This window comes from Megascapheus bottae, chromosome 21 (genome assembly GCF_031878675.1).
Source record: "Megascapheus bottae isolate mThoBot1 chromosome 21, mThoBot2.hap1, whole genome shotgun sequence".
Taxonomy (NCBI): Eukaryota; Metazoa; Chordata; class Mammalia; order Rodentia; family Geomyidae; genus Megascapheus; species Megascapheus bottae.
The window spans coordinates 23,949,596-23,961,692 of record NC_143529.1 but is presented as its reverse complement, the minus strand read 5'-3'; the positions used below and the strand labels follow the sequence as shown (position 1 = coordinate 23,961,692).

Below are 12,097 nucleotides of genomic sequence, written 5' to 3'. Positions count from 1 at the left end.
TAGCTAGACTCTTGAAGGCCTTTAGCCCAGGAGAGAAAGGGAACAGGAAGACATGTCACCAGGAAAAATAGCCCAGAGAGGGAGCTGAGGGAAACCCCAGGCAGTGGGGGTGGGGCTGGGGTCTGGCCCAGCCCCAAGCGGCCTGTTGCTGAGGCAGCGGCCCTGCGCCTGCTCCAGTCCCTTTTCTCTCCCAGCTTGGCTGTCTGCCCTCCCTGCTTCTCGGCAGCCTCTGACCAAGGGTGAAACGCAGTGCTGTACAGCCAGCCTGGGGTCTGTTCCAGGGTCCCAGCCTGGCTCTCTCTGTCTTTGTCTGCCTCGGTCCCCACCCCTTCAAAGTTCGCTTCCCCTTTTCTTCCCCCTTGCTGGTTCCAGTCCCCTAACTCACTTCTTCGAGGACCCTCAGCACTGTTCAGCTGAGCATGGTGTGGGCAGGGAAGGGCTGTGGGCTGGGGGGGGGGGCTATGATGGACAGGGCAGGGTGCACTGAGAGGAGGGTCCTGTACCCCAGGAGTAGGAGGTGTAGCCTTTTCCTGGGCTGCACCTGCTGCCTTAGCTCTCTGCTTGACTCTGCGCACAGTCCTTTCCCACCTGTTGGGGTGCTCTGAATTCTCTGAGCTTTAGCGGGAGAGGGAATCCCCCGCGGAGGAGTTGGGGTGTGGCCAGGGTGTGCGTGTGCGTGTGTGTGTGTGTGTGTGTGTGTGTGTGGAGAGCTTCTGTAGGCTGTGCCTAGGGTCCCAGGAGTGACTCGTGCAGCAGGGAGGTTTTTGCTTGGGTGATGGAAGCGGGAGGTCTCCATTTAATCACTCTGTCTTATGCCCCGGGGAGCAATATGGGAATTGGAGCCGGGTCTGGAAAGGATCCACGCACGCACTCGCGCACACGCGCACACTCACCCGCAGCGTGGAGCACAATGCCGCCGCCCGGGCTCCCACGCCCACTCCTGCCACCGCCTCTCCCCCGCCACCCCTGCCGCCGCCGCCTCGCCCGCCTCTCCACGAGGCTCCTCTGCTTCAGAAGTTGCCGGGGAAGCCGGCGAGGGAGGCTGGAGGCTGGAGGCTGGCACGCCAGCACCAACGGGAGGCGAGAGAGCCAGGCGCCCTGCCGCCCGCGTCCCGGCCACTCTGGGCGCATGGAACCAGGTCTGAGCCGAGCCCAGGGTCCTCTGCCCGACCCTTCAGGCTGGGGAACCCGGCAACCAGGCTGCTGGTCTCTGGACTAAAAGCCTTGGGGAGACCCCAGGGGCAGGACCCTCTCCAACCGCTCCTCTCCACCCCCAGCTTGGCGCCCAGGTCAGCTTGCCTCTCTCTCCAGACCCTTGGGCATCAGGCACCCTCTCTTGGGGGGCAATATGACTCGGCTGAGCTGGTGCTTCTCCTGCGTGATCCGATGGGGCAAATACTTTCTCTCGTGCCTCCTGCCCCTGCGCTTCTGCCTCCGCAGCCAGGTAAAGCCCATCTGCCACACCTGGCCGCCACCTCTACCCTTCCAACTGCTTTCCCCACACCCAGGGTCTCGGATTTCCTTGGCATTCGATTGATCCTGGTCCCCCCCCCTCCCCCGCGCCCTTCCTGGGACACACCATCTTGGCTGGTTGTCAGCTGCGCGTGCGTCGTCAGCCTGGGGGAATTCCAGAGGAGCCCCTGCCCAGGCTGCGCCCCCGATCCAGGAGGGGTGGGGAGGGGTAGCTGTCACTCCTCGCTTCTCACTTCCATCCCTGGCTCTGAGCAGCTGAGATTTGAGTTTGCAGACTGGCATCTGAGGTCTTGGGAGGGCCGGGCAGATTTGAGTATGGAGGAATGTTTCTGGGGGTTTTAAGCATTCATCTCAAATTTCAAGGAGGGGGGCAGTGGTGAAGAGAATGTAAATTCCTGGAAATGCACCCTTGCCCATCCCCAGAGACCCCAGAATGAAGTGCATGGGCTCCAGAACAGACTTTCCACTTATTCTGGAGAACGTGGGACCAGGGAACTGGATCAGGAGAAGATGGGGTCATCCTCAACCCTAGGAAGCAGCAGCTGGGATAGTGGGGGGCAGGAGAGATCTGGTGGGAACTTGGCTCTAAGAGTGGGGTGTCCTAAGTGAGCAGATTCCTCTCAGGCATCCTCCTCTTGTCAGGGCCTTTAGGATGGGTAGAATAGAGGCATTGCCACAGAGTAGGAAACTGACAAGGTGTGAGGGTTACCTTAATTTGTCCTTTGAAGAGACAAGGGGACCCCAAGAACATGACTCAGGACCCCCCATGAGCCTCTATCGAGAGGAGTAATTTCTGGGATTCCCAGCTTTCTCATCCATTCTCCACTCCCTTGGGGAGCCAGGAAGGACTCAGATTTTTTTTGGGGGGGGTGGTGGTGCACAAGTATATTATTATTTTGGTTAAAAGTGCCAGCTATGGTGCCACTTAGTCTGGCTTTGGATTAGAGTTCTCCCACTTACTAGTTGTAGATCTGGGTGAGTTACATAGTCTGATCTATATTAATTTTCTCACCTGTAAAATGGGGCTAATCACATCAATCCCATTGGAATGTTGTAGTGAATGAACTAGTGCAATAAAGGTAATTAATAATGAGCCTCCTCTACAGTAGGGATATTTTCCTTATTATTAATGGTCCTATTTCAGCAAAGATCCCTCTCTTCAGGCTAGCAAAAGATTTCTCCTGGTATCTATTCTACCCATTCAGATGGGTGGAAAGGGTCCTCATACTCCATTGGGAGCCTGAACTTCCAGTTCCTTTTCACAAGTGCTGCCCTTGAGCCTCAGTTTCCCTTTCTGCAAGTCCGCAGTGGGGAAAAGTGCCAGCAGACTTCAGCTCTAGTCACCCCGGGTTTGCATTAAAATCTTCCAGCAGGGTGCATCCTCCCCAGGGATTGGCTGGGAGGCCGGCACTGCAGCCGTGGAACGCAGGGTTGGCGTCCCATCCACAGTCCAGTGGGCTCTGAGTTCAGATGCTGTGGAGACTACATTTTCAGATTTGGGAAAAGGCCCTCTCCAGTGGGAAATGGCCACTCAGGACCAGGTCAGTGGACCCCAGGCTGCCTAGCAATCTCTCATCCTCATTTGGAGAGACAGGGGAAAATCCAACCATCTTGGCTCTACTTTCTCCCTCCTCTAGTGCTGGGGTTGGAGTGAGGGGCTGGATGAGCAGCTGCAGCTGCCTCTTCTCTCCTTGCAGAGCCCGAGTCAGGCAGGAAATTAGAGCTGGGGAAGAGATCAAGATTACAGAGCTGAGCTCTGGAAAGGATCTTATTAAAAATGATTGGGATTAGATCCAGACATTGTCCCCACCCTGGGCGCTAGTGGAGGGGTGGTAAAGAAGGGGAGTGAGTGATGTATGTTCTTTTCCTTTGTCATCTTGGGAAACTGAGGCTCAGACAGGGCCTGACTGGAGCTCTGCTTTCCCTTCCAGGGAGTACCCAGATTTCTGGGGCACCAGAGAGCTGCTTCAGTCTCAGGGGGCACTGTGTGTGAAGGAAGGGATAGGGTGATGAGGCTGCTCATATGGCACCTTGGTGGGTACTAAGAGGAAACTCTGTGCTCGGGCTAGGTATGCTATACAAGGTCCTGCCGAGTGGGATGTGGATGGGAGTTAAGTCACCACCCCTAGCTTGCCTATACCTTCAGGCACTGAACATCCAGAACAGTGGAACATGGCTGTGCCAGGGCTCTGCACTCCCCAGAGCTCCAAAGTGAAGCATGGCTGGGTAAGAGGTAGCATGTAGCTTACTGAGCAGGAGGCTCAGGGACATCCTTTCCACATCTGTGTGCTTTTCTGTAGCCATTAGGGAGACTGTCAGTCTCCTTCTGACACATGATGAAGTGGCATTGTCCTTGGCTTCCCTCAGTCTGTCCCTGCTCTCCCCCCCACCCCCCAGCCAGATCTGAGCTTGGGTAGCTGACCCTTTCTTGTGGCCATAGTGGCAACCCTTGGTTAAGGAGAGGGAAGGACAGTTAACAACAAATAACAAAAGAGCAGAGTTCCTTGTCCCTGGGTGACTGGGTTTGCTACTGATGTAGCCATGAAATTCTTCATCCCTAGACTATGTGCTAGCAAATGCTCCTGGCTCCTTTTCCCTGGAGCTGTATAACTGTGGTGAGTTGATAACCCTGGCTCAACTCTGTTTCTACAACCATAAGGTGGTGTTCACATGAGTTAGATGCTTGTTGGTTTTGGTGGTGATCTGTCTTGGGGCAAGAGCTAAGAAAGTGGCAGAACTGTATGGACCCAGCAGCTGAGTGCTTGGGTATTGGGAATCTCAGGTTGGCTCTTGCTGGGGAGCCTCTGACTGGAAGTGGGGATGCTTTGTGTGCAGCTTCAGGGTAAAAGGCAGTGGTCCAGAGGGTCTCAGGAGAAAGCTGAGAGCCTGCCTTTGGCCTTGTGGTGACAGTCCTATACTGTGTTTAGGAGAAATCTGGCATCTGAGTGTCACAAAATGAGAGTTGTGTGCTTGGTGGACTGTGACTTCAGTTGTACTCCAGGTGGTCCAGGCTTATGTATAGGACTGTCATCTGTTAAAGAAGGGGGTGAGATTAAACGTACCCTAAGGAACAGGAGAGATCCTAAAGGCCAAATCTTCCTGGAAGACATTAAATTTATCCTTCAGCGTTTAAAAGTAAAAACAAAACCAAAACAACCTCCCCCTCAGAGAATTTAAATTTTGCAAAAAAATTAACATAAAAATAGATGTAGGGCTCTCTTCTCAGATTGAAAGAGGCGACAATGGGAGCTCAGGGGGCTACATACCACTATGGCAGAAGTGGGGACTACTCTGTCTGGATTCTAGTCACCCCTATCCTTCTCCCCTCATTTACTCTCTCTGGTCCCCAAAGGCTGAACTTGATGACTTTTCCCACCCTATGATCTGTGATCTTCGGATTCTGTGACACATGGTGGAAGAGAGAATGCTCACGGGTGTAATAGATGGGCAAAATAATAATAAATGCAATAATAAACAGAAGGATAGAGGAAAGACTTTGATGGACAAGTTTTAAATGATAAGAAGGATGGATAGAGTGAAACACCAGCCTGGGCCTGAAAACTTTGTTAATATCATAAAAGGGACCTGGGGGACCCTCTGCCTGTTTTGTAGGGGAGGAAATTGAGGAGCTAAGAAGGAGAGAGTCAGGTTCGAGCTGCCAAGTATTAGCTCATTCGTGCACATGCTTACCCTGCCTCTGCCTCTGGCAGCTACTCTGGTCCAGCACCAGTGCCAGACCCCATAGTTCTGCCTGTTTCTTCAGCTGGCTGCAGTGCAGGAGGCCAGAGGGGAGGGGCTGGAGGGAGGAGCCAGAGAGGAGGCCAGGAATTCAACACCAACCTGCTGTCTATCAAAATGTCTGGGGTAGTGGGGTTGGGAATGGAAAAGTGGGTAACAGTTGGATTCCAAAGCTTTTTGGGGACCCCTAGCAGACAATCAAAACAGTCCAAGTATGTGTACCTGATGTCTGTGGCAACACAGGTCCAGGCACAAGGGTGGGGCTCCAGCAGATGAATCAGACTTTTGGAAGAGTCTACAGCCTGCTAGAGGTCAGAAGCAAGAGGTTGGCAGAAACTGCTAGTTCCTGAGGATGCCTGGGTATTGTGGGCAGGGCTCCCACAGGCCCATTGGAGGGGAGAGCAGGAAGGTTTGGGATGCAGACAGTAGATGCTAACAGTAGAAACATATGTTAAGGCCCATTGGTTGATTTGTTCATTCATTCATTCTTGTGTCTAGTATTTGCTGGGTTCCAGGCCCAAGAAATACAAAATATAGCACATATCTTTGTCCAAAGAACACTTCCTTCTGTGTGTGAGTCCAAGATGTGAAGTGGGAAGATACTGGCTGTGAGAGAGGAATGATGGGAAATCAGCTTGGACCAGGGTCTATCATACATGTTCTATGGTGGCCAAGTTTAGCAATCAACAGGGAATGGAAGCTGGGTAACAAGAAGGACCTCCAGGGAGGAGAGATTAACATGTAGAAGAAACCCCCACAGGCTTAGAAAAAGGGACGGGGGAGATTTTCATTTCTCTAAAAGGAACTCCAACATTACAGTTTGTGTTTCACATTTTTCATCTCAGTGAAGGGGCCTGAGGGCAAGCAAATCTGGGGACTGGAGCACCCTTGCCCCACCCCCCCGCAGTGCGTGGGAGGCCAGACAAGTCAGTGTCGCCGTGACTCGCTCTTCGGCCTGGTTTTCCAGCATTTCTGAGAAGCTCCAAGGTGATTTCTCAGAACTCCAGAGATAGCAGCTGAAAGAAGGCAGTGGTAATGGCAGCCACAGGGAGAGCCAGGGGGTGGGGTGGGGGCTGTGAGTGTCCAGCTAGCTGAGCCCTTGAGCTTCCTGAAGGTGTGTATGTGGGGGGGGGGGGATTGTCAGGGATGGTGATGGCGCTTGTGGGTTCAGGCTGTTTGGGGCTTTAACTCATAGTGGCTGCAAACCATGAGTAATGCTGGTCTCATACAGAATTGGCTGTCATTGAGCCCTGGGGGGTACAAGCCAGGGGCAACTTATTTCCAGCCCCACAAGTCTACAGAAAGACCTAGAGGTGGGTGCAGAGAGCTAAGAGTCATCAAAGCACCTGCTCTAGGAGGGGCCCAAATTAGACACCTCACTTCAGCGTATTCCCTGCCTCCTCAGAATCCCCCAACGATTGTGGTTAGTTTCTTGTGCCATGTACAACCTGAGTTTCTGGACATGACAGTATTTTCCCAGATGAAAAAGGAATGAATCTTTCTTGTGCATCCCCTCTGGTTTTCCAGGGAGATCTTGGCTGCATTGTGACTTCGGACTCTGCACACTTGGCTGTCCTTGTGATGGTAGAAACCAAGATTGAGCTATATGGAGGTGCTGTTATGGTATCTAGGCATGGTATGGGAAATCTTGAACCTCTTGCCTGTGTGGCCTGGACTATGCCCACCGTTACGGTGGGCAGAGAAAAAAGGATTCTCTTGCTAAGTGACTCAGTCCAGGGAAATGGGCTGGGCCCTCTCCTCTGTGCTGTGCTGGACTAAATCCTGTAGTGTGATCCACACACACAAGGGTGTGGGGGCAGAGCCCCCCTCTCTCCCCTGGACAGCTCCAGAGCCAAGCCACTATTCACAGTCTCCACCCACCCTCCCTTGATCCAGCCACAGCCAGAGCCATGGGAGAGAAATATTTTAATATTTTTTTGAGGGGTGGGGACAGTGAATTCAGACAATGGGGGCCTGGGACAGATTTTGCCCAATACTCTTGCCTGGTTTCCTGGGAATATACTTGGATTCTGTACCCCATCTTCTTCCCAAACTGTGGATGGATGGGGGGGCTAGGAGGCAGGGTAAGGGGGCAGGGAGATACTGTGGGAACAAGGCAGCTTGGGGAATGGTTGGAGGTGAGAAGGGAGTGGGGGAGGAGGAAGAAGAGGAGGAGGAGGGTGAGGAGGAGGAAGTGGAGAAATGCAAACCAAATGTTGGCCCAGGGTACAGTCAAGAAAAACAGACTCTGGCGGGAGCCTGGAGCGAGGCTCGCTTTTAGAAGGGCAGGAAGGGCTGAGACAGATGTTTGGAGGAAAGAAAGAAAGAAAGAAGGGGGAAAAAGAAATAGAAAAAACAAAACTGGGATGAAATCCACGGCCTGGGGGCAGGGCCAGGCTCTGCCTCTCCCTAGCTTCTCCAGTGGCAAGGCCTGTCCTGTCCTGAGCCAGGAGCTTGTCTTTGGGTGCCAGGGTCGTCCTAGCTGTGTGTGCACAAATGATTGTATGCTCCAAGGCTGGGAGAATGGGGAGAGCCCAAGAGACCCCAGGGATGCAGACAGTGCTGTCCTGGGTCTGTCTTTCTGTCTGTGGCTCCGTGGTCTGGTATATTCTGGAGCAGCCCCACTAGGGCTCCCAGTCCTGGTCCCAGATCAGGACTGAAGGAGCTTCAGCTCTGCATCTGGGTGGCCATGGCTTCAGCTCCCCCTGCCCCCCCCCCCCCCCGCCCCCGGTGCATCGGGATCTTGTCCTCTTTCTGCCTTATGCCAAACTGAGCTTTTGACCCCCCCCCCAGCCACCAGTGCAGCCTGGGAGGAGGGAGGAGAAAGGAGGCTGGGACAGGGGGTGGAGTGGGGGGAGGAGAAGGAGGAGGAGGGAAGAGAGCTGGAGGCCCAGATGCAGGCTGAGCAGAGCACCAGAGGACTCTGCGCTCTCTCTGCCTGCTCTGTGGGCACTGTGAGCTCAGGGGGGGGGGGGGGCCCTTTGCAGGGCCCTGTGTGGACCAAGGGCAAGACTCACTGAAGATGACGTGGATCTGTCTATCCTGCATGCTGTGGGTAGGTCTGGCTGGTTCAGCTCTGAGCTTGCACCCCCAGCCCCATCCTTTAGCTGAGGGCCTGGAGTTGGGGGAGGGTTGGGGTAAATGGGTTCTTACAGAAGTTGTAGAAGCAGGGGTCCACTTGAGTGGACCTCCGCCTGAGTGACTGCTCTTGCCAGGACTCTGGCTCTGGTTCTGGTTCTAGAGGTCAGTACTGAGTTTAGGCTCTGGGAGAAGGAGAACGTCATGGAGAAGTTTGTTTCTTTTAGGAGTCTTTCCTGTTTTCCTCCTCCCCGCTGGTAAAAATCTCAGCTTCCTTAGGAGACTCTATAGGGGATTGAGGATGGGTCAGTGTTGGGGGGTCTGGAGGACCCAGATAACTCACTTAGAACCTGAGATCTGGATCACTTTTATACTCAACTTCAGCTTCTACCCACCTCTATCCCTTCCCTCATGGCCCCCCTCACTGTCTTCACTGAGACCTCCCTTGTCCCGGAGGACCCTAGATTCAGGAAGGGTTGTGTGGGGCGAGGGTGCCACAGGATGCACAGCCAGGTCTGGGGGCGTTTGTGGGAAGGGTTAAAGGCTAGAGACCAGTCATGGGCAGTAGTTCCTGGGGAAGGGGGGATGGGAGAGGGCTGATTGCTGAGGGAGGGGCGGGGGCGGGTCCAGGAGGAGACCCCCTTCCCTTAGAGGCACTCTGAGGGGCTGTCTGGGCTGGGTGAAGGCATGTGCCGGGTCAGGAGGGCCAGGAAGTCATCCCTGGCTGAAGTTTATGTTGGTCTGGGAGAGCCATAGCTGATTTGGGGGAGGGGCTGCAGGCCCAGAATCCAGATGTGGCCATTCCCTTTCCCTCGTCTACCCTTCTAATCCTCAGGAGCGGTTAGCAGTGAGCTGAGGCAGAAGAAAGTTATGAGAAGGCAGACTTGGCAACCAGGGAGTACTTTGGATAGAGAGGGGAGAGGGAGGGGACAAGGCCTGGAGCGAGGGATTTGGGTCTGATAACAGACTGAAGGAGCCTGGGGCTTCCCACGTAGAAGAGGCATCAGGGCTGTTGGTGCCGTCTGTACAATGGGGACCTCCTGTGCCAAGGTGGGTACTGAGGCAGCCCTGTAGCACAGACAGGTTAGACTCTCAAGGCTAAGGTGCAATTGGATTGGACTCTGGGGGACTCATCTGCTATGGGGGTTTGGGGAAAGTGGCTCTTCCCGTTTGTGTTCCTGTGGTGGTGGTGGGGGGAGCAGAGAAAGTAGCCCAACTGTACAGGAGGCCTGCATCTTCCCCTGTCCTTGCCCTCCTTGATCGCTCCTGGTGTGAAGCCCTGTTGTTGCCACTGGCCTCTGGTCCTTTGCCAGGGGAGAGTGCGCTGGAAAGACAAGGAGTCTTGACATGTTTATACCCCTAGCTGTCTAAGGCAGCTTCTTCCCCCTGGACAGACCTTAGCTGGATAGGGGGGTGTGTTTGTAGCAGAAGATGGATGGATCAATGGCACCCATCATGCAGAAGGGTCTGGGGGCCCTGGAGACATGGCTAGACTTGGAGTGTGTGTGTGTGTGTATGTGTGTGTGTGTGTGTGTGTGCACATATGTGTGCATGCACACATGTATGAACTCAGGGCCTCACTTTTTTTTTTTATCAGTCCTGGTGCTTAGACTCAGGGCCTGGGCACTGTCCTTGGACACTTTTTGCTCAAGGCTAGTGCTCTGCCACTGGAACCACAGCACCACTTCTAGCTTTTTCCACACATGTGGAACTGAGGAATTGAACCCAGGACTTTGTGCGTGCGAGGCGAGTACTCTACCACTAGGCAATACTCCTGGCCTACCTCACTCTTATTTTTTATTTTTGATAAGAATCTCATGGAATTTCCTGCCTGGGTTGGCTTTGAACTGTAATCCTCAGATCTCATCTTTCTGAGTAGCTAGGATTACAGGCGTGAGCCATTGGTGCCTGGTGGGGCCTCATTCTTTTGCTTGGCCTTTTGCTCAAGGCTGGCACTCTACAACTTGAGCCATACCTCCACTTCTGGCTTTTTGCTGGTTAATTGGAGCTAAGAGTCTCATGGACTTTTCTACCCAGGTTGGCTTTGAACTGTGATCCTAAGATCTCAGCTTTCTGAGTAGCCAGGATTACAGGCATTGGTCTCCTGGTTCTGGCTTTCAGATTGTTTGAGAGATGTTCAGTGGTGGGAAGAAGTATGTGGACTTTACTGTCAGGCATGGCCTAATTTAATTCTAGTTCTACTACTTACCATTGGGTGGTATTAAGTAGGACTGTTCCCATCCTGAGACTCAGTTTCCTGATCTGTAAAGTGGGAAGGACTAATATAGCCACTACCCACTCCAGGCTGGGGCGAGACAGAGAGGATGCACTTGCACTTGGATGGATTCAGCACCCAGACACAACCTCTTGCCTGGAGAGGAGGTGTTGTGACAGGGCCTCACTCAGTCTGTCTTTTCTGGCTGCACAGGGACAGCCAAGAACTGGGTGGATCTGCAGCCTCAGGGAGGTAAATGGTGGCACAGTCTGGAGGAGATAGCATGTGTGCATGCATGTTCCTATGTCTCTATTTGGAGAAGCTACAGATGTTTTGTCCACAAAATGGCACATCTGTAGTGCAGAGCTCTAACAACATCTAGGAATAAAAACCACTTTATTAGCTGGGGAGCCTAGCTATATATTATGCATAACTTGATTTTCCCATCAAATGCTTCCATTTGCTATTACACAGTCAAGTAGAGTTTATTTAGGAAATAATTACACGCCTATTAATTGAGCGTGTTGATGTGGTATGGGTAGAGTTGGAGCTGTAAGCCCTTCCTTCTGGGGAAGTGGGCTGATCTGCTCTCAGAATAGGGGTCAAGTGCAACCCTTGGCCTGCCCTGAGCAAGCCATGCAGCTGAGAGCTGGTCGTTAGACTTTCTGGACCTCCCAGAAACTTCAGCGCAATTCTCTAAGGCCACCTCCAGCTGCAGACAATGACATGGTCTGTTTTTTGGGAGTTGGTGTCCTGCCCAGTGCTGAGTATACATTTTGGTCCTCTGGAGCCCCTGTATTCGTGTGTGTGTGTGTGTGTGCGCGCGCACACAGTGGGACCCCTTTTCACTCAAGGCTGGTGCTCTACTGCTTGAGCTATAGTTCTACTTCTGGATTTTTAATTGGAGATGAGTCTCATAGACTTTCCTGCCTGGGCTGGCCTTGAACTGAAAATCTCAGATCTCAGCCTTTTCCTCTTCTCAGAAAGCCACTGACAGCTGGCTCTGCATTCTTTGTATGTCCTTCTTACCATGCGGGTCCCAATCTGATCTTCTGCTCTGACTCTATTTTCTCTTTTCTGCTTCACCTGACCTGGAGTGGGAGCCAAGCTGCATGGGCTTAGCCAGTGTGTGAAATAAAACCTCTTCTGCCGAGGGTGACAAAAATGACACATGAGATACACAGCTGGAGAAACAGCTTAGCTTCACATCTCTGGGCCCTGGTTTCTCTACTACCTTTACAGTCATTAGATGTATATATATGTATGTGTGCATGTATATATGTGTGCATACATATTTATGTGTATATGTATTATGTATATATGTACTGGTACAAGAGCTTAAAGTCAGGGCCTGGGTACTGTCTCTTAACTTTTTTGCTCCAGGCTGATACTTGACCACTGGAGCCATAACTCTGCTTCTGGCTTGGTGGTTAATTGGAGAAAAGAGCCTCAAAGACTTTCTTGCCTGGGCTACCTTCAAACCACAGTCCTCCTGTCTCAGTGTCCTGAGTAGCTGGGATTCCAGGTGTGAGCCAGCAACAAGTGCTTGGCCTGTTTGTATGTGTATTCTTTCCCCTGCTGGGGATTGGAACT

General features: G+C 52.8%; 1 protein-coding gene across 4 annotated transcripts in view; it reads left to right on the top strand.

Annotated features, from left to right (window-relative positions):
- The first annotated feature begins 8,169 nt into the window (after positions 1-8,169).
- Positions 8,170-12,097, top strand: part of Tns1 (tensin 1) — a 179,872-nt gene continuing 175,944 nt past the window's right edge. For 3 of the 4 annotated variants that reach the window (XM_090354795.1, XM_090354792.1, XM_090354791.1), the window contains exon 1: positions 8,171-8,266. In XM_090354795.1, coding sequence (XP_090210921.1) covers positions 8,234-8,266 — 33 coding nt within the window. In that variant the 5' untranslated portion in view covers positions 8,171-8,233. Of the gene's footprint in view, positions 8,267-12,097 lie in introns of all 4 variants that reach the window. The other variant, XM_090354796.1, reaches the window with a different exon arrangement.